Raw genomic sequence first — 19,828 nt, 5'->3', positions numbered from 1 at the left:
ACAGTTTACCACTTTTTAGGAAATTTAATTACTTAATAATTTTAATTTAAAACCTTCAAGCACACGGTTTGTTAGAAATATTTGTATATTAGAAAAAAGTTGTTTTACCCTATAACTTTAAATCAAGTCAAAAAATGAGGAAAAACTAGATAAAACGACCTCGATTCCATTGACTACAATAGTAAACGGGAACGACCCGCAAAAGAGAGAGAGTGTATCGTGCTCTCTCCTTTGCCGACATAGGAGATGCGCGTTCTATTCTTTTTTAGTTCTGTGGAAATATCGAGTAGTTCAACGGGTTCCTTTAAAGCAGAGTCATATAAACACACATATATAAAAAAGAATAGAACGCGCATCTCCAATGTCGGCAAAGGAGAGAGCATGATGCACTCTCTCTCTTTCGCAGGTCGTTCTCGTTTACTATTGCAGTCGATGGAGTCGATGACGTTTTATGTAGTTTTTCTTCGTTTTTTGACTTAATTTAAAGATATAGTGTAAAAAAACTAATTTCTAATATATATATATATTTCTAACAAACCGTATGTTTGAACTTTTTTAATTAAATTTATAAAGTAATTAGATTTCCTAAACAAGTGGTAAACTGTAAGCGTTAACCTACTAAATAACTAAACTGACCTAATAAACTTGAATAGTTGGTGTAGTTTTTAAAATAAACAGCTAAAACCTTCCAAAAATACTATGCACCCATCTTTTACAATGGAGACCAAGGGAAATGGGGACGGAGTTGGCGGTCACAGAATACATGTCGAAGATTTCAATTCATTGCAAAAGTACGCGGACTTCATAAACCAAGTTGCTGCTGCGAAGAGAAAAGTCCACAACCTGAGGATTTTAGATTTTCCTCAAGAGAACACAAAGATACTGTCCCGTCTCCCACAGGTAATAGTTTCGAGGTGGAGAGAAGCGGTGTGTGTGGCGTTTCTAAACAAGCAAGCGGAACTGGAAAATATACCCGAGTTACAATGTCTGGATGTTCAACAAGTGGAAAGGAGGTAGCAACAACGACACGCACGTTCATGCATGTGGCTAGCTCCAACGAGGCCACCAGTAATTTGCAAATGTCGTGTAATAGGTGCTTGTATTGTAAGCAAATGCACCACTTGGATAACTGTTCTCGCTTTGATTCGCTACCACGCGCTGAAAAGCTCGAATTTCTGCGCGATGGAAGGATTTGCTATAGTTGTGGCTCAAGTACTTCCCACAGCGCGTTTCTGTAATCATCGCGTTCAGTGCAGGATTTGCCATAAGAAACACCTTACTACATTGCACATAAACAGAAGGACAATCGAAGACGCGAACAACCGATGCACGAGAGTTTGCGGTTCTGTCGGCGAAGACCATGGCTGCGACAATTCTATGATAGTTCCAGTGTGGGTTAGATCAAGAGGCAATCCAAACAATGAAACCCTATGTTATTGTATACTTGATGATCAATCGAACAAATCATTTATTACAGATTCAACGTTGGTGGTATACGAACCCATTTAAACCTACCCACGGTTCACAGAAGCAATGTACTAACACCCTGTCATCGAATACGGGAGAAAGTTCTAAGCTACGACAAATCTGAACGAGTACCACTGTCATCAGTCTTTACCCATCAAGCCAGATTCCAAGACCAGAAACGGCAAAACAATGGAAACATTTAAGAAAAGATCTGGAAATCGGTCTACTTTTTGGCAGCAACCTGCCGAGCGCAATAAGACCGAGAACCTTCTGCTCAACGCTCAATCCTCGGTTGTTGGAATAGTGTGCAAAGATCACCAGAATTGTAACATGGAGGCCGTGGTAAATAAATGTTCTGCCAATTGTGTACCATCGTTGAGGCGTCATAATTTAGTTAGCACCTCTCGGGCAAAGAAAGTACAGGCAAAGAAAGTATTATTAACTCCTTCTGTAATTTTAAATCTTTTGCACTCTGACTTTAAAACAACAATTTTCTTTATCAATCGACGACACTAAATTTATTAGACTATTGCAGGAAGGCATCATTAAGTTGAAAAATGGTCACTATCAGATGCCGTTGCCGCTGCGTAATAGGTGACTTGCCACTTCCGAACAATCGACCACTCTTGCGTTGAAGCGATTGATGCAACAACGGAGAAGGTTTATAAGAAGTCCAAAGTATTCTGACATAAGCGTTTCATGGGCAACGTGCTGAAGAATTGTGCCGAGAAAATACCGGAAGACCAACTTCTGGGAAAACTAGGAAAGGTAAACTATGTCCCTCATACTGGAGTCTTATCATAAAATTAGGTCAGAAAAGATAAGGGTTGTATTTGACTGCTCTGCCGAGGTATGAACGCTATTCATTGAATAACAATTTGTTGCAAGGACCAGATTTAAGCAACTGTCTGGTAGGAGTACTGTTACGGTTCAGAAAGAAGAAGGTGGCAATAACATCCGACATTGAAGTAATGTTTCATTAGTTTTTCGTACAAGAGGAAGATCGTGATTACCTTCGGTTCTTGTGGTGGCAAGACAATAACTTTATTAACGGTAAGGTAAAATAATACCGAATGACTGTTCATTTATTTGGCGCGGCAAGTTCCCCAGGAGTAGCCAACTTTGGATTAAAGAGAGCTGCAGATGACGGAGAGGCGAATTTTGGTTCAGATGCTGCAGAGTTTGTGGGAAACAACTTATACGTTGACGATGGACTTATGTCTGTGCCCACATGTGATCAGGCCGTAAGTCTTATAAGAGCAAGTAAAAAATTGTGCGCAGAGGCAGGACTACGACTACATAAAATTACAAGCAATAAAAGGCGATCAGGCAAGTGAGATGACTGAGATCAATCTCAATAAAGATCGCCTTCCGATCCAAAGAGTCTTGGGAATGGTATGGTGCGTACAAAATGATGCCTTTAAATTTAGGATAGAATTGAAAGATATAAGCCGCTGACAAGGAGAAATATGCTTTGTTCGTTCAATTTATGACCCTCTTTCCTTGCTAGGTCCAGTAGTGTTGGAGGGAAAGCGGATTTTACAAGAGATGTGCAAAACCAAAGCAGATTAGGACGACCCACTTCCGGACTATCTTTCATCAAGATGGCGGAAGTGAAGGAACGATCTTGTTGAGCTAGATCGTCTTGAGATTCAACGTTCATACAAGCCAAAGCAGTTCGGTGAGGTAAAAGACGTATCCATTCATCACTTTTCCGATGCTAGTCTTGCAGGTTATGGACAGTGTTCATATTTGCGGTTAGTGGACGATTGGGGCCGAGTGTATTGTACACTTTTGATTGGGAAATTCAGAGTAATACCACTAAAACCTGTAACCGTGCCTAAGAGTTAACAGCAGCAGTAGTGTCTGCGAAAATGAGTGCATTTATGCAACACAACTTGCATTATAAATCGTATTCTTAATATTTTTGGGTGGATAGCAAGGTCGTTTTTTGGCAAATTTTTGGGTGGATAGCAAGGGCTAACAACCCACTGCACATGTGGTCCTCCATTCCTCTGGGAGAAGGAGATTGCTTTCCCGAGTGATCAAGCTACATCACCTGATATTGAGGCATTTCTTCAAACAGAAATGAAAAAGGCAAATGCATATACAAGACGGTCATTAAATAAGATTTTATTTTAGATGTATTAGACATCACACGGCTAGATTACTTTTCTGACTGGTTTCGCGCGAAGCGAGCAGTAGCGAATTGTTTGCGACTACGAGAAAAATATGTGATGAAAACTCTTCCTGACCACGTACAAGATCGGCATATGAAAAGAGCCGAAATTCTAATATTAAAAAACTATCAAATGAAACATTTTGCGGCCGAAATGACAACATTATTGTCCCCGGTTTTTCGATCGGAACATAGTCCAAGTATTCACAAACGAGTTGGTGTTACATTAACCAGTTCTTTGTATCGAATATATCCATTTGTAGATAACGACGGAGTTCTTCGTGTTGGAGGAAGATTACGACTGTCTAATCTTAAAGATGTGGAGAATCACCCAATTTTGCCGAGAAAGGGTCACATAGCGGAGCTGATTATCAGGACTCACCACAAAGACGTAAATCACATGGGCCGAGGAATAACGCACAATCATATACGACAGAATGGTTATTGGTGGATCCTCTGCTCTTGCTTATTATTATATCTCAATGTATTACTTGCAGACGAACACGCAGGCCACCAGAGACGCGCAGAGGATGGCGGATTTGCCAGTAGATCGTACAGAACAAAGTCCCCCTTTACGTACTCGGCAGTAGACTTCTTTGGGCCGTTTTATATCAAAGAGCGACGTTCCATATTGAAACGCTACGGGGTCGTGTTTACATGCATGGCGTCGAGAGCGGTTCATCTAGAGAGCGCAAACTCATTAGATACCATCTCCTTCATTAATTCTCTACGCAGGTTTCTATGTCGCAGAGGAGCAATCAAACAACTAAGATCCGACCAAGGTACAAATTTCGTGGGAGCGAGAAATGAACTTCACAAATGCCTCAGTTAGCCCGTTCACATGGCCAAACGAAAAAGAGTCTTTTCCAAAATTGGCCAGGCCAAAAAAAGAGGCAATTTTTGGTCAGAATTGACGTTCGTTCACATGGCCATTTCGCCTTGTTTTCTTAAACGTCGAAATTTAATATTTTAATTCTCCCCATATGTACGCAATACATTTAATCAATATTTTCACATAATTAAGAGTGATTTTGAATTTAGAATTACTACCAATAAAAAACAAAAGTAGTCGAAACTATTATAAACACTAATTTGGTAAAAAATGTATTGTTCGCAATGTATTAATATACATATAACACAAATATATCTAATATACACAACAAATGCTAGTCCCACTTAACTTTTTTCTCTAACTTACCACTCAGCCATGTTATAATTTGAAGTTACTTGTGCCTGCTGAATCAATTTGTAATATAGCACAGGTTCTATGTTTTTAGTTTTATTGAAAAGTATAACAAAACACAACTTCATGAAAACAATAACAAAAGTGCATTTCATGTACAAAATAAAACAGAATGGGCTTTTAAAGGCATTGAAAGTAAATGATAACTGCTTTGGTTATACATATATGTGCATAAAATACACACACATTGTGTTTTACTATTACACTGGTTTGTAGTAAAGCAATGATTAGTTTGTTGCTTTGATTCATCAGCCCAGTACTATGTATAATGTCAGTACTGTGTTTGTATTATGTTATGTATGTTGTCTTTTTCTTGAAATGATGGGTTTACAAACCAATCTGTAGCTTATTGATGAATGTATAACCAAACTGATACATGTAATTCACACACTCTTTCGGTTTCCATCTTGCTTCTAAATGTATCGGTGTTGTCGACAATTCTTCTGCAGAACAAATTGAGCATATGTATAACCTGTTTTACACTACACAACACAAACTCAAACTCATGGCATATACAAACATAACGATTTTTTAAAAACCAAGCACTTCTGCGCGTAAAAATGGCTTTCTACTAATGTTATATCTTATCACAATAATAAACCTCACAAAAATAATCAACTTTTATTCAACACTCAATCGATTAAAGATTAAAAAAAACAGAAAATATCAAGTTTACTAACCAAAAACAAAAAAGAACATGTATAAAATATAAAAATACAAACAAAAACGCATAACATTACCATAAACTGGTGTATCTAGCTGCAGTTTTGCATGTAAATTGCCGTGATTTTACTTTTTGGCTCACAAACTTAACACGTATACCCGGCAACGAAACTTAAGGTATCTTTGTAAAATTTGCCTAATATCGAAGTGACATTGAGGAAAACGAAACATTAAAGAAACACTGTTTAATCTACATTTCGACAGTAGCCTAGCGAACACTCAACGAATTATAAACATGTGGTCGCGACGTGGACTTACACTTCTGGGAAAAGTCACAATCATTAAAAGTTTAATCATCCCACTACTATACAAACTCAGCATGGTACAAGCTCTCGTTCCAGAACAATTCGTGCGTAAACTGAATAGAATGATTTTCACATTCCTCTGGGGATCGAGTTGGGAAAGAATAAACGAACGGTGTTAGTAAACGATTTTGAAAATAGAGGAACCAACATGATCGATGTAGGATCCTACATAACTGCGCTCAGAAGTCGATCGATTAAACAGTTACTTGATTCAGACTATAGTGCTCCCTGGAAAGACATTGAAACTCCCGTTGTTCCCTTACATACGATATCAGCAGCTCTTGGGTCTAATTTGTCGCAGCAAAACAAAATGTACAAATCGCTCATTCCGCTTCAAGCATTGCAAGCCGACCTGCTAACATGGCTGAAACGGTTAAACTGAACAACTGTCCAACACAACATCAACCGCTGTGGTTTTAAACAAACATGTATTAATCAAAGGAAAAGCAATATTTTACGACGAATGGGCAGAAAGGGGTATATTGAAATATGGGGACATCTTATCAGACAATAGAATTCACAATACAGAACAATTAGGTATTCTAGGATATCCTAGAATACTTTATTTCGAATCTTTTTATATTTATAGGAAAAATAATATTACCCACATAAGTCAGTTTATAGACTCTTTTATAGTCCAATACCGGTCCTGATTTTATTGCGGCGAGCTCGCCTCGCCACTTCTTTTTCGTGGTCACGCCAGTTTCCAGTTCCCCTGGTCACGCCACTTCTGTTATTCGTTGTCGATGTTTTTACTATATTCACGTCACTGCCTTTTACTATCAACTTAACTTAACAACAACTAAAACAGAGGTGAATATTTTTCAATACAAAAAGTTTATTTGCAAGCACAACAGAACCAAGGTTCACTTGAAATAACTTTAAAATTTGATGCGTTGATTTCTAAACACATTCGATGAAACCACCTGCTGCATTGGTCACAGGAAATCTGTTGTTATAAACAATTAGACTAATTGTCGAATGTAGATTTTAAAAATATTTTTAATCTTAATCTCACCCAATTACTTTTTCGCAAGTCTTTTGCCCACACAAACTGCAAAATTCATCTTTTGGATCTAAATAGAAAGAACAACAAATGCTTGTGAAAAAATAATCCACAAAGAAGTTCTAGTGTAGTACAAACCTGATGCATCTAGAATGGTTTGTTTGATGGTTTATGGGAAAATGTTTGATGGTTTATGGGAAAAAACAACTACTTTTGTGTTCCACAACTGCTTCAGCAATCTATAGAAACAAAAAGGTAAACTCTCATTACTATATTTGAACTAGCGCTTGAACACAATTATATTTTTGAAATGGCCAATAGAGAAGCTTACTTTTAATACAAAAATTCCGCAATTGGACGAGTCCATCTGTATAGGGTGCTGGATGGGAGCATTTGTTCCACTAAATTCTTAACAATTTTTTGTCTTAACTTAAAGGTAGTTTCTGGTAAAAATAGAAATGTTTTTATTTTGTATGAAACAATACAAGTTGTATACAGTGCAGTACTTTAAGGTATATTACCGAAATCTCTCGGTGATTTTTAGAGAATCTGCTGTGTTGTCCACACCAGTTGGTTCAACAACACAAAGTGACTGTTCATCTATGTTTGCAATCTGCATTTATTGAACAAATTTGAAATATACATTTTGTTCGAACAAATTTGAAATATACATTTTGTTCGAAGTTGTTACATCATACCAATCTAACTAAACATACCAATAAGTTCCAGTGAACTGCCAATAATTTTGTTATATGTCGAGAAATTGACCTAAAATAGATAGACAGCAGGTTATAGGATTACCATATAAACAGAATTTATGCTGAACACCAGTTGGACAAATCTTACCTTGTCTAGCGTATGGCGTTTGTATATTTCATCCTTTTCATTTAGGATGCTGTCTACTATGAAGCCCAGTGAACTTCCAATAATTTTGTTATATGTCGAGAAATTGACCTAAAATAGATAGACAGCAGGTTATAGGATTACCATATAAACAGAATTTATGCTGAACACCAGTTGGACAAATCTTACCTTGTCTAGCGTATGGCGTTTGTATATTTCATCCTTTTCATTTAGGATGCTGTCTACTATGAAGCAGTCCAGCACCAAGATATTTTTATTCCCTGTCAATATGTTTAGGTAAAATTCAATGGTCTGTATCAGGAGCAAAAATAGTATTTAAAACAGAGTAACAATTTATTAACCATTCCATCCAGCCAGTTTGAACCAGATAATGTTTGGTACGAACTTTCCCTTAACATATATTGTTCTTCAATATCTTCTGGTATTTTGTGAGCTTGTAAGAGGTAATTTAATTGAAGTTCATCTCGATTATCTGGCCCTTTCGTTTCTGAAAAATATACTAAATTAAGCTTAAAAGGGCAATAATACAATAAAAACATGAATGCAAATTGATGTGCTGTTGGAATAAGGACACTCGCACGACCAAATGCATAGCTCACTGACAAATGTGACTCTTACGCGGCCAAGGTTGAAAAAATACTGCTCGTTCTTTGTAAAGACAGAATAATACACATAACGAGAAGAATAACCCAGACTATAAAAGGACATTAAATAGCCGGGTTTATCTTCATTGCACTTCTCCATTAATACAAAGCAATTTTCATTGCTGCAAAAAGAGTCTTGGGAAACGTGTTTCTGCACATGAATTGGAGCCAATAATCCGGTTTCAGATTTCACGACCGTGTGTGTTGTTTCGGCACGTACTTCGTTGGTGCCTCTTTTAGATTGCTTAAAGCAGTTACGCGCTATCAGGCTCTCCTTTGTTGGTCCTTTATTTGCGGTAACTATAAAACAAATATAAACGAATAACTATAAAACAATCGTCATTAAACTTACAAAATAATACCTGCAATTTGGCGTGTAGTCGCTAACACAATTTCACAGGGGAAAATACATCACGCTTTCATGACGGTTACTCTTAAAATGAAATAAGAACGATTCGTGGCTATGGCGAAAAGAAGAAGTTCGCTGTAGCGATAATGAATATAGGAGACGTGGCTATGACGTAACGTAAAATTTCGCTGTACTGTCAATCAATGGATCGGAACAGAAGGGACTATTATTAAACAAAACAGCTACACCACTGCGGCAGTAACAGTGTGTATTCCTCTGGCATGATCGATGATTACAGATAGCAGCTTTGCCCTTTATGTGTTATGATGAAGTTCACCATGTTTTCTCAGTGATGTCAAATTTTTAAATTGAGCAGAGCAGTGTTTGCAGGGGTAACTCTCTGATTCTAAGTTCGGAATATCGGGGCTATAAGATCTGAGTGGCGTGACTATTTATTCAGAATGGCGAGGCTAGAAATTCCTCACTATGCGTCTATATTAAATGACGTGTGACGAGCCCCCTGGTGGTGGTGTTTATCGTAAGTCTGTGTTTATTCATGCATTTTTTAAAAATTCGGCATTCTTATTTTGTGAGTCGCGGTGAGAAGGCGTTGTTTTTCCTCTAATAAACCGCTACAGACGTAATTCTAATTAAATAACAAAACTTTAGCAGCAAGGTAAAGCCGGGCGCAACAAGCGAAAATTCATAAACATTTAATGGCTGAAAAATAAGAGTGGATAACCGGAAGAATTAAAGTAGATAAGATAAAAGCGGCTTTATTGGTAAGAGGGATAAATACGGAAAAAATTAACTTATACTAGTATATATTTCATTGGTCAGCTGCTGCTAAACTATAGTTGCTTTAATTTGTTTTAAATTTTCTCGTTCGATTAATAGGAATAATACTGAATATAAAAAAATTAACCCAAGCATAAAATATCGGCATGACCAGGGGAAAGAGCAGGGGTAATGCATTTCAATTTCACGTTATGTATTCAGTTAATATTCCCCTAGCAACGATACCAGATTGGCCTACATCAGACAGTGGTACTTTTGAAAGTTTAACTGAAGAAAGTGTTATACCTCCAATATCAGAAACTTTTTTGAAGGTGCAGTGGATATCAACTAATAGTGATGTAAAACGTTAATAATACTTACTGATGTATACAATAAAAAATTACAAAAACAAACAATTGTGTTTTATATAGATCAAAATTACAAAAACAAACAATTGTGTTTTATATAGATCGTATGCTAAACGATGAGATCTCAAATCATTACAAAAAGGAAGGCTTTTACTTGAATCTGGCAGAGTTTTAGTCTGTAGTATGTTTTCCAAAAATCATGACGTTTTTATCACTGGTGTTGTATCAACATCCATGAAGAAAACAACCTCTTATTGTTATAAAATTAATGCTATGGGAGAAATTCTAAATACGGAATGCGAATGTGCAGCTGGAAAAGGCCCACACTGTACATGCAAACATGTTAAAACCACCTCTTATTGTTATAAAATTAAAATTAATGCTATGGGAGAAATTCTAAATACGGATTGCGAATGTGCAGCTGGAAAAGGCCCACACTGTACATGCAAACATGTTGCGTCTGTCTGCTACCTGCTGATACATGCAAAAACATCTGGTACAGTGCTTCTTCAGAAGTCCTGCACAAGCGCCAGCTACAGATGTTTCACCATCCAAAGAAGTTTCATAGAGGTGTATGTAAGTTTGTTTTCATTATAGGAAATTTTATTTAGCCAGTAAAACAACCACAATTTATATTTACAGGACCTCCAGTTAACCGTTAAAGAAATGGCAAAAGAAACTGGGGTAAATGAATCCATCTTTGATGATCCTAGACGAGAGGAGCACAGGAATATGGAAGGCTACCAAGATCACGTTCGACGCTGTGTTGTTCAATAATGTGCATCTACCTCAAAGAGCATCACTCTTCGATACTTGTACAACACAGCATGTTTAATCACCGCACAAATGGACCATGATTACCTGTCATTGCCATTTGTGGAATATTGGGCAGATAGACAACTGGTAGTAAGAAATTATGATATTATACCAAACAGTTTGCGTTAAATACAACTGCTGTTTTTAGATTACAATTGAGCAAGCGTTGGCAATTGAACAAGCTACAAAAGCACAACATAATTTTGCAAGCAGTGGCACAATGAAAGAAGATTTAGGATAACATCATCTCGCATTGGTGAAATACTTGTTGCTACTGGTAGAGGGGACATGTTATGCGAATCCGGGTAAGTACTCCTTCACATTATCATTAGATGGCCATGTATCGATTTCCTTGAGTTGAAAATACATGAAGTTTACCCATGTACGAAATATCTTTGAAACTGTATTTTCACTAATGTTGTACAGTATAGCAATTGCTTTGTTGTCTTGTGCCTGACGTAGCTTCATTAATGTTACAAACAATTGCTCTTGAGGTGACATTAAGGATGACTGGTACTTTAGATTATTGGCTGCTTGACCAAGGCATTGAAAGAAGAAAAACAAATGTTCAAAATCATCAAATCCTGTATAGTATTGGACAGCATTGCTGTCATGCTGTAACATCTCCATACTCGTGTATCTTGTACTAATATTGGTATTTCTTTTATCTTTAGTAGGAAGAGAGCATTGAACTTGTGCATCAACATAAAATTTTACAACAGGCGGTTCAATTTCTTCTTGGACAGCACATTCATTTTCTACAATGGTCTCCTGTAGCCTGTGCATCAACATAAAATTTTACAACAGGCGGTTCAATTTCTTCTTGGACAGCACATTCATTTTCTACAATGGTCTCCTGTAGCCTGTGCATCAACATAAAATTTTACAACAGGCGGTTCAATTTCTTCTTGGACAGCACATTCATTTTCTACAATGGTCTCCTGTAGCCTAATAAAACTCTATCAAAGTTAATTACTTCATCATCTTTAAAACATGTTGCTTCCTTGATGTTTTTGTGGTTCTTTTCTTTACTTCTTTATTAAAAGAAAAAACAGATGGAACAGCAGTATCTTTTAAAATAGCTCTCTTCATGGCTAAAATATATGTGTACAGGTCAATACGCTAGGGCTAAGGTATATAAATTGATGTAACACATCTACATACCTGGACATATCTTTGGTTTGTAATCAGAAGGAAGAAAATGGCTGCGGCATACAAAAGAACGTTCTTTTGGATTCTATAGCTTCCTACTTGGACTGTTTGAACTTCGTTTTATATCTAAAATCCATTTTCTTTTTAAGCGAGTATCCCTTGGAAATTCGTGACCACCTCTTTTGTTGCAATTTGGAACAGAGCAATCCAGGCATATTAACATTAACAATATTCTTCTGTATAATATATATATTGCGTATGCTCAATATCTTCGTAATTACGTAGCGCTCGTAATAAACATGCATGTTTACCGACATGACTGGTAGACTACAACATATCTCGCCTTTCTCTACCTACATAGCAGAAATGTATTGAGGACGTAACGCTACTGTCACCCAGCGGATTTTATATATATGACGCATTACCCCATTCGGTCTCGACCCTCAGTCTTTATGTAGCATGTTGGATCATGAGCTGAAATATGATCAAAAATTGTACTATTGGGTAATTTTTGCGTCATGAAACGTATAGCAGGCTATGAAAAGGCAAAACATTTACTCTCGAAAGTCACACAAACACATTTTTTTTCAAAATTATTAAGTTGCAAAAAATGTTATAACTAACCTGGCCTAATAAACTTAAATAGTTGGTGTATGTTTGAAATAAACAGCTAAAACCTTCCAGAAATAGTATGCGCCTATCTTTTACAATGGAGACGAAGCGAAATGGGGACGGAGTTGGCGGTCACGTGAATAGAAAAAAGAATACATGGGACTCTATACAGAGAAGACGAAAAACATTTTCCGCTAGGTGTCGATAATTATTTAAAAAACACGGAAAAACGCACAACGTTGTTAATAAGTGTAAAACAAATTAATTAAATATTAAAAATATATTTCTGAATGCATAAAACTAGTAAGAACATACTTCCCACACTAGGTCGGTTATCTACGCTCTTGGGTTTGCTGTCGTCGAGTCTGTGGTGTAAGGAAAAACGCACAACGTTGTTAATAAGTGTAAAACAAACTAATTAAATAATAAAAATATATTTCTGAATACATAAAACTAGTAAGAACATATTTCCCACATTAGGTCGGTTATATACGCTCTTGGGTTTACTGTCGTCGAGTCTGTGGTGTAACGGTTTGCGTGCGATCTTAAACTCTCTTTGTTTCATTTTTAACGGGTCGAGTCCCGCACAGTGGAATATTTTTTTTCAAGTTTTTTTGTTTGGCGAGTTAGGGGTTATAGGGGGTTGGGGATAATATCTTATGTGTATAAACCTCCCCATAGAATAGAAAAACGAATTTGTCATCGCCTCTTAGCGGAAAAAATTTTCCGTATTCTCTGTATAGCTCCATGTAAAAAGAATATATCACGGTTTTGGGCAGTTGCGCGTTGTACTCTTTTTTATTTCTGTGCTTCGGATAGACACATTGTGTCCTTTTTTCTTTCGCTTTCTCTTCCTCTCTTTGCGGATTGAATCAACAATCCGCAGTTGTGGAAAATTCAAGTTTGGAAAAAACTGACACACGTGAATAAAAAATACTCTTTTTAATAACAAATTTAATAACAAAAATTCAAGTTTGGAAAAAAACTGACACATGTAACTAAAAAAACAAAAACCTTTTAATAACAAATGTTTTGGTAATTAAAAACGAAAAATAAACAAAAAAAACACGTAGGGGCTACTATTATTCCTTCCCGCAGGGATTGTTTTGTTGGCACAGCAATTTTTATGAAACCAGTGTACACATTTCGTCCTGCCTCCCGGGTGCACCACCACCGGGGTCATCCCACTTTCCACATACAGCGCACACTTCAAATATTATGCTGCGTGCCACATTTCCAACAGATTCCAATCATTTCCAACAGAATAACATCACGGGGTTAACTTAAAACGCAGTGATCGAAAGGGTGATTTAAATTCGTTACATTCTTCCCCGATAAAATGAAAACGAATAACATGGGAATAAAGGGCTAAACGATTTAACTGATTATTGGGTCCAATCGCCGAATCTATTAGGGCTTCGCCGTTCTCGGCGCGATCGCCTTAAAACAGGTGTCGGTAGTTCGGGTTCCGAGCGTACTCGGTTGTCGGAAAGGTTCGGCGATTAACGGTCAGTCGATAGGCCAGACTGGTCCATGTTAAGAGGACTATTTTCTTCGACATTCCCAGATGTGTCATGGACGGGTAGGTTTGATTCGCTACTCAATTCTGGACGGCCAGGACAGGGGGCAAGGTCCCCTAGTGTTACGTTTCCAAGTTCCATTTTTGGCTTGTTGAACGCGTGGACAGCACTTTCACCCATAGGAAAGCTTGCGACTTTTAACAGAGGTTGAATTTGCTTTGAGAAGTCTTGAAGAATCCATTTGGCATAGTAAGAAAACAATCCGAGCAAGCGTTTCACTTCTTTGGGCGTGGTAGGTGAAGAGAGGTTGCAATCGATTAGGATCGGGCTTGATTTGATTGAACGAAATGTGGTTTCCAAGTAAGTCCAAGCTGGTACGTCGTATTTTCGATTTTTCTTGATTGAGAGTAAGACGGTGACGACGAGAAGCTTCAAGAAGGGCGTGTAGGTTACAATCGTGTTCTTCTAGCGTAGCTCCTGTAACCGTGATATCGTCTAGATAAACGTGTAAACCTTCTGGAGTTTGTTACTTTTAACAAATTCATCGATGGTAGGCGGCGACGCCATTAGTGACGCCAAACGGTAATCGCTTATATTGGTAAAGTTTACCAGCAGCTTCGAAAGCGGTAAAATAACGTTCGCTTTCCCTTGGTGGTAAGCGGTACGTAGGTCAAGAGAGCTGTAGTACTTGTCACGGGCAGTCTCTTATCGACGCCGGCGGGACGGACGCCAAGGGAGACCTGGTCGGACCCATCAACATGGTCTGGTGTTTTGCTTTATCCAGGTTTTCGGCAAGCTCAGAAAAGCTCTACCGAGGTTTAAATCTTCAATCTCTCTAAAAGAATTTCAGTCCGTTAATGAAGGCGTCGCGCGTTAATGCCTCTTTGTATGGATCGGCAAAATGAGCACTCTTTCGCTGATGACGACTTACTAGTAGATAACGAGCGAAGACGTGTTGTTCTTCCGTTTGACGTAAATTCTTTTTAACGTGGTCACAATCGCATCGACTTACTAGTAGATAACGAGCGAAGACGTTGTTCTTCCGTTTGGCGTAAATTCTTTTTAACGTGGTCACAATCGCATCGTACGTTTCAGCTTCCTCGACATACGAGAATATGTCGGCGGACAAGCAATGAACTAATGACGCGCCTTTTGTTAGCAGCAGATACGGCAGCGCGTCCTTCATCCAAATGTTCGATAAAGTCAGTTACCGTACGGAGCCAGTAAGTAAAGTGACGTGCGGCGTTCGGTGCTTCTGGGTCTACATTCAGTTCTTTTGGTCGCAACAGTTGCTTGTCTTTTCTTTTATGTTAAATAAATTGTCGTAACAGAGCACTGTTTATGCTAAGCCAAAAAGCATAATTTTGGCTTTAAAGTGAGAGACGTAAAATCAGACATAATACAAACACAGTATGCTGTTTAAACTCACAGTGACTCTGTAAGAGCCAGAGAGAACGGTATATAACAGTAAACCGGCTTCGGCGTCGCACGGGAAAGTAATAATAAGAAGCGCCAGTGTTTCGTTTCCAACAGAATAACGATAACATAGAAACACGTGGTTAACTTAAAACGCGGTGATCGAAAGGCTGATTTAAATTTGTTACATTCCAAAGAATTACATAGAATTTTTTAGGAGGCGGTTGGAAGATGCAGATCAATTGAAATTAGTATCCCAGATGTTTCATAGAATTTTTTAGGAGGCGGTTGGAAGATGCAGATCAATTGAAATTAGTATCCCAGATGTTTCATAAAGATGCATCAGTACTATAAAAATTACATTAATACAGTATAAAAAAGGAAAAACACATGCAATACACAAGTTTTTGTTTAAATGCTGATGTGAAACTTGGTAGGTCTTAATAACTAGTTTTTTAGCATTACCAGCCAGCTTGCTGAAGGAGTGTCCCCGACTCCATGTGCTGGAGGGGTGCCAGGTCTTTCCTCCGGTTTGGGGATCCTGTGCATGAACCCCACCTGGTACTTGAGGAGAAATCCAACACATCACTTTGGTGGGTGGATTGTCAGGAACACCGCGGTGCTAGAGGTAGCGCTTTAGTACTAGGGGGAACCCCCACTACCGACTTGTCAGTGTGGGTGCGAGGTGGGGTGCCAGTCGTAGACAAACCAACAGTCTAGAACCTTTTCGGGCGAAAGGTTGGCGCGAGCTGTTTTGAAAGCTGGCAAACCACCTACGGAGAGCCGGGATCGCAGGAGGGAGATTTGCTTGGCCTTGTTGCCTCGGCCGTGGCGAGAATGCAACCCGGACCCAAGAGGGGGCAAAAACCTCAGCCAACACATATGGATCTTACCAAACCTATTATAAAAAACACAGGTGTGAGCGATCCATCGGGACAGGACCTATCCACCTCACTCAGACAGTTAGTGAAACAGATCTGTTAAACTCTCCCAAAAGAAGTATGCCAGCAGCATCAGGAGTAGCAGCACCACCAGTGCTAAACACACCTCTCGGTACCCCTGCCACGGCAGTGGAGACTGAACAGGTAAGTGATGCACTCACCAAAAAGATGTGCAGCCTCAAGGTTTTGAAACCGAAACATAATGAAGGTGGCGCATCAACCTCACGGGTTGCATCTACCGAAGATGTTCCAAATCCTGGAACATCGGAGGAATTTGTGGACCCCCATGCAAAGCGTCGTGCCAAACGGCTACGCCAGAAAGCCCGTATAAAGGCTTCTTGCGATAACCCGGAGGCATCAAGCAGCTGCAACCCAGGCAACAACCGTCCAACTACATCTCTAGTGGGGCGGCGTCTGGTAAACAACAGCGGAAAAGGACTAGAGCCGTAAAAAGCTCCACTGGCTCCGCTTCATCTACCCCTGGAGCCAAACGAAGGGTGGAACCAGTACTTCCCCGAAAGGGGGGGGAAACCTCATATAAAGAGGCTGCGTCGTCGGCACTGCGTCTTGACGTCAGGTTCGCTACTGGAACTGACCCTATGACCCCTGCCGACATCGCTTATATAAACAACCTCCTTGCCAAAGCTATGGTTGATGACACCTTCCCAGGACAGCCGCCAAACTCCACGAGTGTAAACACTTATGGCGTCTGGTAATCTGAGGATCGTCTGTGAGGACTTGGCTGAGGAAAGTGCCCGCTCGACCTGGTGCTCCCGCCAGGCTACATAGCCTTGGTCCACAAGACCGGCCAAAGGAGAGGATGTTTATTGCATGGATTCCGTGTCCAGATCTGCGTGGGAACTATGAACAGTTCCTCCCAGTAATAGGACGACAAAACCCTGAAATACCCATAGAGAGGGTCGTCAGTGCGGTTGGCAATGGCAACGACTACGGATTTCATCTCCGTATCTCACCGCACTCCCGTCTCTCAGGAAGGCAAACTTCCAACTGAACTTCCTTTTCGGGCTTATCAACCTTGTTGGTAGCCAGGCGAAGGCGGCAGAAGAAGGAAGCGAGTCACCTGGGCAGGAAACCAACCCGAACAATCAGGATGGTGCTCTAAAGACGGGCTAAGCGTACAGGGCATTGCCTGTTACCAAATCAACTTGCACCACTGTATAGCAGCCGCCACTGAACTAATGGCCAAGCTGAACGCAGAGGGGCACACATTTATAGCTCTTGTTCAAGAACCATATTGCTTGCATGGTAAAGTTCGATATTCCCCAACATCGACAACGATCTTCTCCCATGTGACTTCAATACATCCGAAAACATGTGTTATAGCATCCATCAACCTCGTCACATGGCCACTGGCTCAATTTACGAACAGGGACATGTGCACTCTATTGCTGTTGCTACCAATAATAATAAAAATAAAACCATTTTATTTTCTCCTCAGTTTGCATGCCAGGTGACGACGGAAATGCCCCCTCCTTCTCAGCTGGTGCAAGACCTGATCACCCATTGTGAACTGAACAACACCAACGTCATTATTGGCACGGATGCCAACTCTCCGACTGTAACAACAGAGGAACTGCACTCCTAGAATTTCTGATGAGTACCATGCTGACAGTGTGCAAGCTACCAATAATAATAAAAATAACCATTTTATTTTCTCCTCAGTTTCCGGGATTCCTCATAAGCTTCCGACTACCGTGGAAGAACTTGAGAAGTGCTCCATGGTAGTGGAGAGAGCTATCTCATCTGCGTTTGAGTGTTCATGCCGCCTGGTAATGAGATCCTCAACTCGCCGACAGAGCAGCTGGTGGTCTGCAGACCTAACTTCATTGCGAAAGTTGGCAAAGCGCTCACAAAGAAAGCTTTCCGATCCAAATCTGCTTCAGACTGGAGTGCTTCGAAGGAAGCAACTCGAGCCTACAAAGCGAAGATTCGATCAAGCAAACGTGCTTCCTGGCGCAAGATCTGCAGCGAAGTAAACAACCTTCCAGCAGCCATGCGTTCATCGTGTACTAAAAGGTTCGAAGTCACACCAAATTGGGTCGCTGCGCAAACCAAACGGGGATTTTACCTTCGCACCTGGTGAAGCGCTAAACGTCCTGTTCGATGCACACTCCCGGATGATGTGAACATCTCCCATCGACATCAGCACACTGATCCTTCACTTGTGTTCAAATCATTTGATCCTTACAAAAGTGCAGGCCTGGATAAGATATACCCTGTTTTACTACAGAGAGGAATCGACATCCTGGTACCCCACCTCAAAAACCTATATTCATCTTCACTGAAATATACCAATATACTTACAGACCTGNGCGTCTCGATAGAGAATTCACTACATGCAGTGACCACTAAATTTGAGAAGGCTGTTTTCAACGGCCAATTTGGTCTTGGGATCTTTTTGGACATTGAAGATGCTTTTTCTAACGCAACTTTCGAATCTATGATTGAAGAACCTCTACGGTCTCGTCATGTGCATGGGAAAGTCATACGATGGATATCCAACATGCTCCGCAACCGCGTGGCAACTGCGGAGATCCATGGTCACACGGAAGTCAAGCGTGTAACAAAAGGATGCCCACCAATCCTGTGGAACCTAGTTGTTGACACCCTCTTACTTCAATTCACCTCATAAGATGCTGCGAAAGTACAGGCCTATGCGGATGATGTCTGCATAACTGTCACAGGACCGGTAGCTAGTGTTGTAGGTGACATCGCCCAATCGGCACTTCAACGTCTCGAGAAATGGGCGAAAACCAACTACCTGACTTTTGCCCCAGCAAAAACGGTGGTTGTCATGTTCACCAAGCGGCGTAAATGGTCTATAAAGCCACTAACGCTAAACAATGAACTACTTAAGCTGTCCAGTGAGGTCAAATACCTTGGCATCACTCTGGATTCAGCACTAACATGGAAACCCCACTGTTAACATGGAAACCCCACTGTATCAACCGCATCAAGACTGCGACTATGTCCCTAGCTCAATGACGCCGTGCGGTGAGCACACGCTGGGGCCTGAATCCTAAGTCCATGATGTGGCTTTACTGCCAAGTTGTACAACCAATGCTCTCTTATGCCTGCATGGTGTGGGTCAGAGCACGTTCAGCACTACCCTGCAGGAAAAACTCAGGAAGTGCCAGCGACTGGCATGCCTTACAATTACTTCTTGTTTCAGGACAACCCCTACAAGAGCATTAGAGGCAAGTGCTGATTGGGCGACAAAACATGACGGCTGCAGGCAGACGAAGGAGTATAGGAGAAACATTAGCAGGTGTTTTTCCAAACAACTCCTGAAGCTGCCAAGGCAAACGTTACGTTCCATTCTTCAAGTGATAACAGGGCATCGCATGTTTGCCAGTCATCTGCATAAACTTAAAAAAAGTGAGAGTCCCATCTGTGACGAGGAAGATCCTTTTATTATGTTGGCA

General features: G+C 40.0%; 1 protein-coding gene and 3 long non-coding RNA genes across 6 annotated transcripts; 1 reads left to right on the top strand and 3 right to left on the bottom strand.

Annotated features, from left to right (window-relative positions):
* Positions 1-3,452: 3,452 nt before the first annotated feature.
* LOC104266507 lies at positions 3,453-4,684 on the top strand. The gene has a single exon (XM_009862894.3). The coding sequence runs from the start codon at positions 3,705-3,707 to the stop codon at positions 4,476-4,478; it is 774 nt and encodes a 257-aa protein (XP_009861196.1). The 5' UTR covers positions 3,453-3,704; the 3' UTR covers positions 4,479-4,684.
* A 1,023-nt stretch (positions 4,685-5,707) lies between these two features.
* Positions 5,708-7,188, bottom strand: LOC113474961. Its single transcript, XR_003396675.1, has 3 exons — positions 7,062-7,188; positions 6,936-6,993; positions 5,708-6,866 (listed from the first exon to the last, which is right to left on the bottom strand). It is a non-coding gene; the product is annotated as an uncharacterized LOC113474961 (long non-coding RNA).
* A 597-nt stretch (positions 7,189-7,785) lies between these two features.
* Positions 7,786-10,424, bottom strand: LOC113474968. Of its 3 annotated transcripts, XR_003396683.1 has the most exons (5): positions 10,279-10,424; positions 8,794-10,173; positions 8,129-8,731; positions 7,956-8,047; positions 7,786-7,877 (listed from the first exon to the last, which is right to left on the bottom strand). It is a non-coding gene; the product is annotated as an uncharacterized LOC113474968 (long non-coding RNA). The 3 variants fall into 3 exon arrangements; XR_003396682.1 differs by having other exon boundaries at positions 7,956-8,731; XR_003396681.1 differs by lacking the exon at positions 7,786-7,877 and having other exon boundaries at positions 7,893-8,731; positions 10,279-10,391.
* Positions 10,425-11,751: 1,327 nt separating this feature from the next.
* Positions 11,752-12,410, bottom strand: LOC113474967. The gene is made up of 2 exons (XR_003396680.1): positions 11,906-12,410; positions 11,752-11,835 (listed from the first exon to the last, which is right to left on the bottom strand). It is a non-coding gene; the product is annotated as an uncharacterized LOC113474967 (long non-coding RNA).
* Positions 12,411-19,828: the final 7,418 nt, after the last annotated feature.

The sequence above is a fragment of the Ciona intestinalis genome, unplaced genomic scaffold (genome assembly GCF_000224145.3).
Source record: "Ciona intestinalis unplaced genomic scaffold, KH HT000062.2, whole genome shotgun sequence".
NCBI lineage: Eukaryota > Metazoa > Chordata > Ascidiacea > Phlebobranchia > Cionidae > Ciona > Ciona intestinalis.
Note: the sequence above shows the minus strand (reverse complement) of the source record. Positions and strands in the feature narration are given on the sequence as shown.

Coding starts and splice junctions, on each gene's coding strand:
- LOC104266507 (XM_009862894.3), top strand. CDS start 3,705: ATGAAAACTCTTCCTGACCACGTACAAGATCGGCATATGAAAAGAGCC.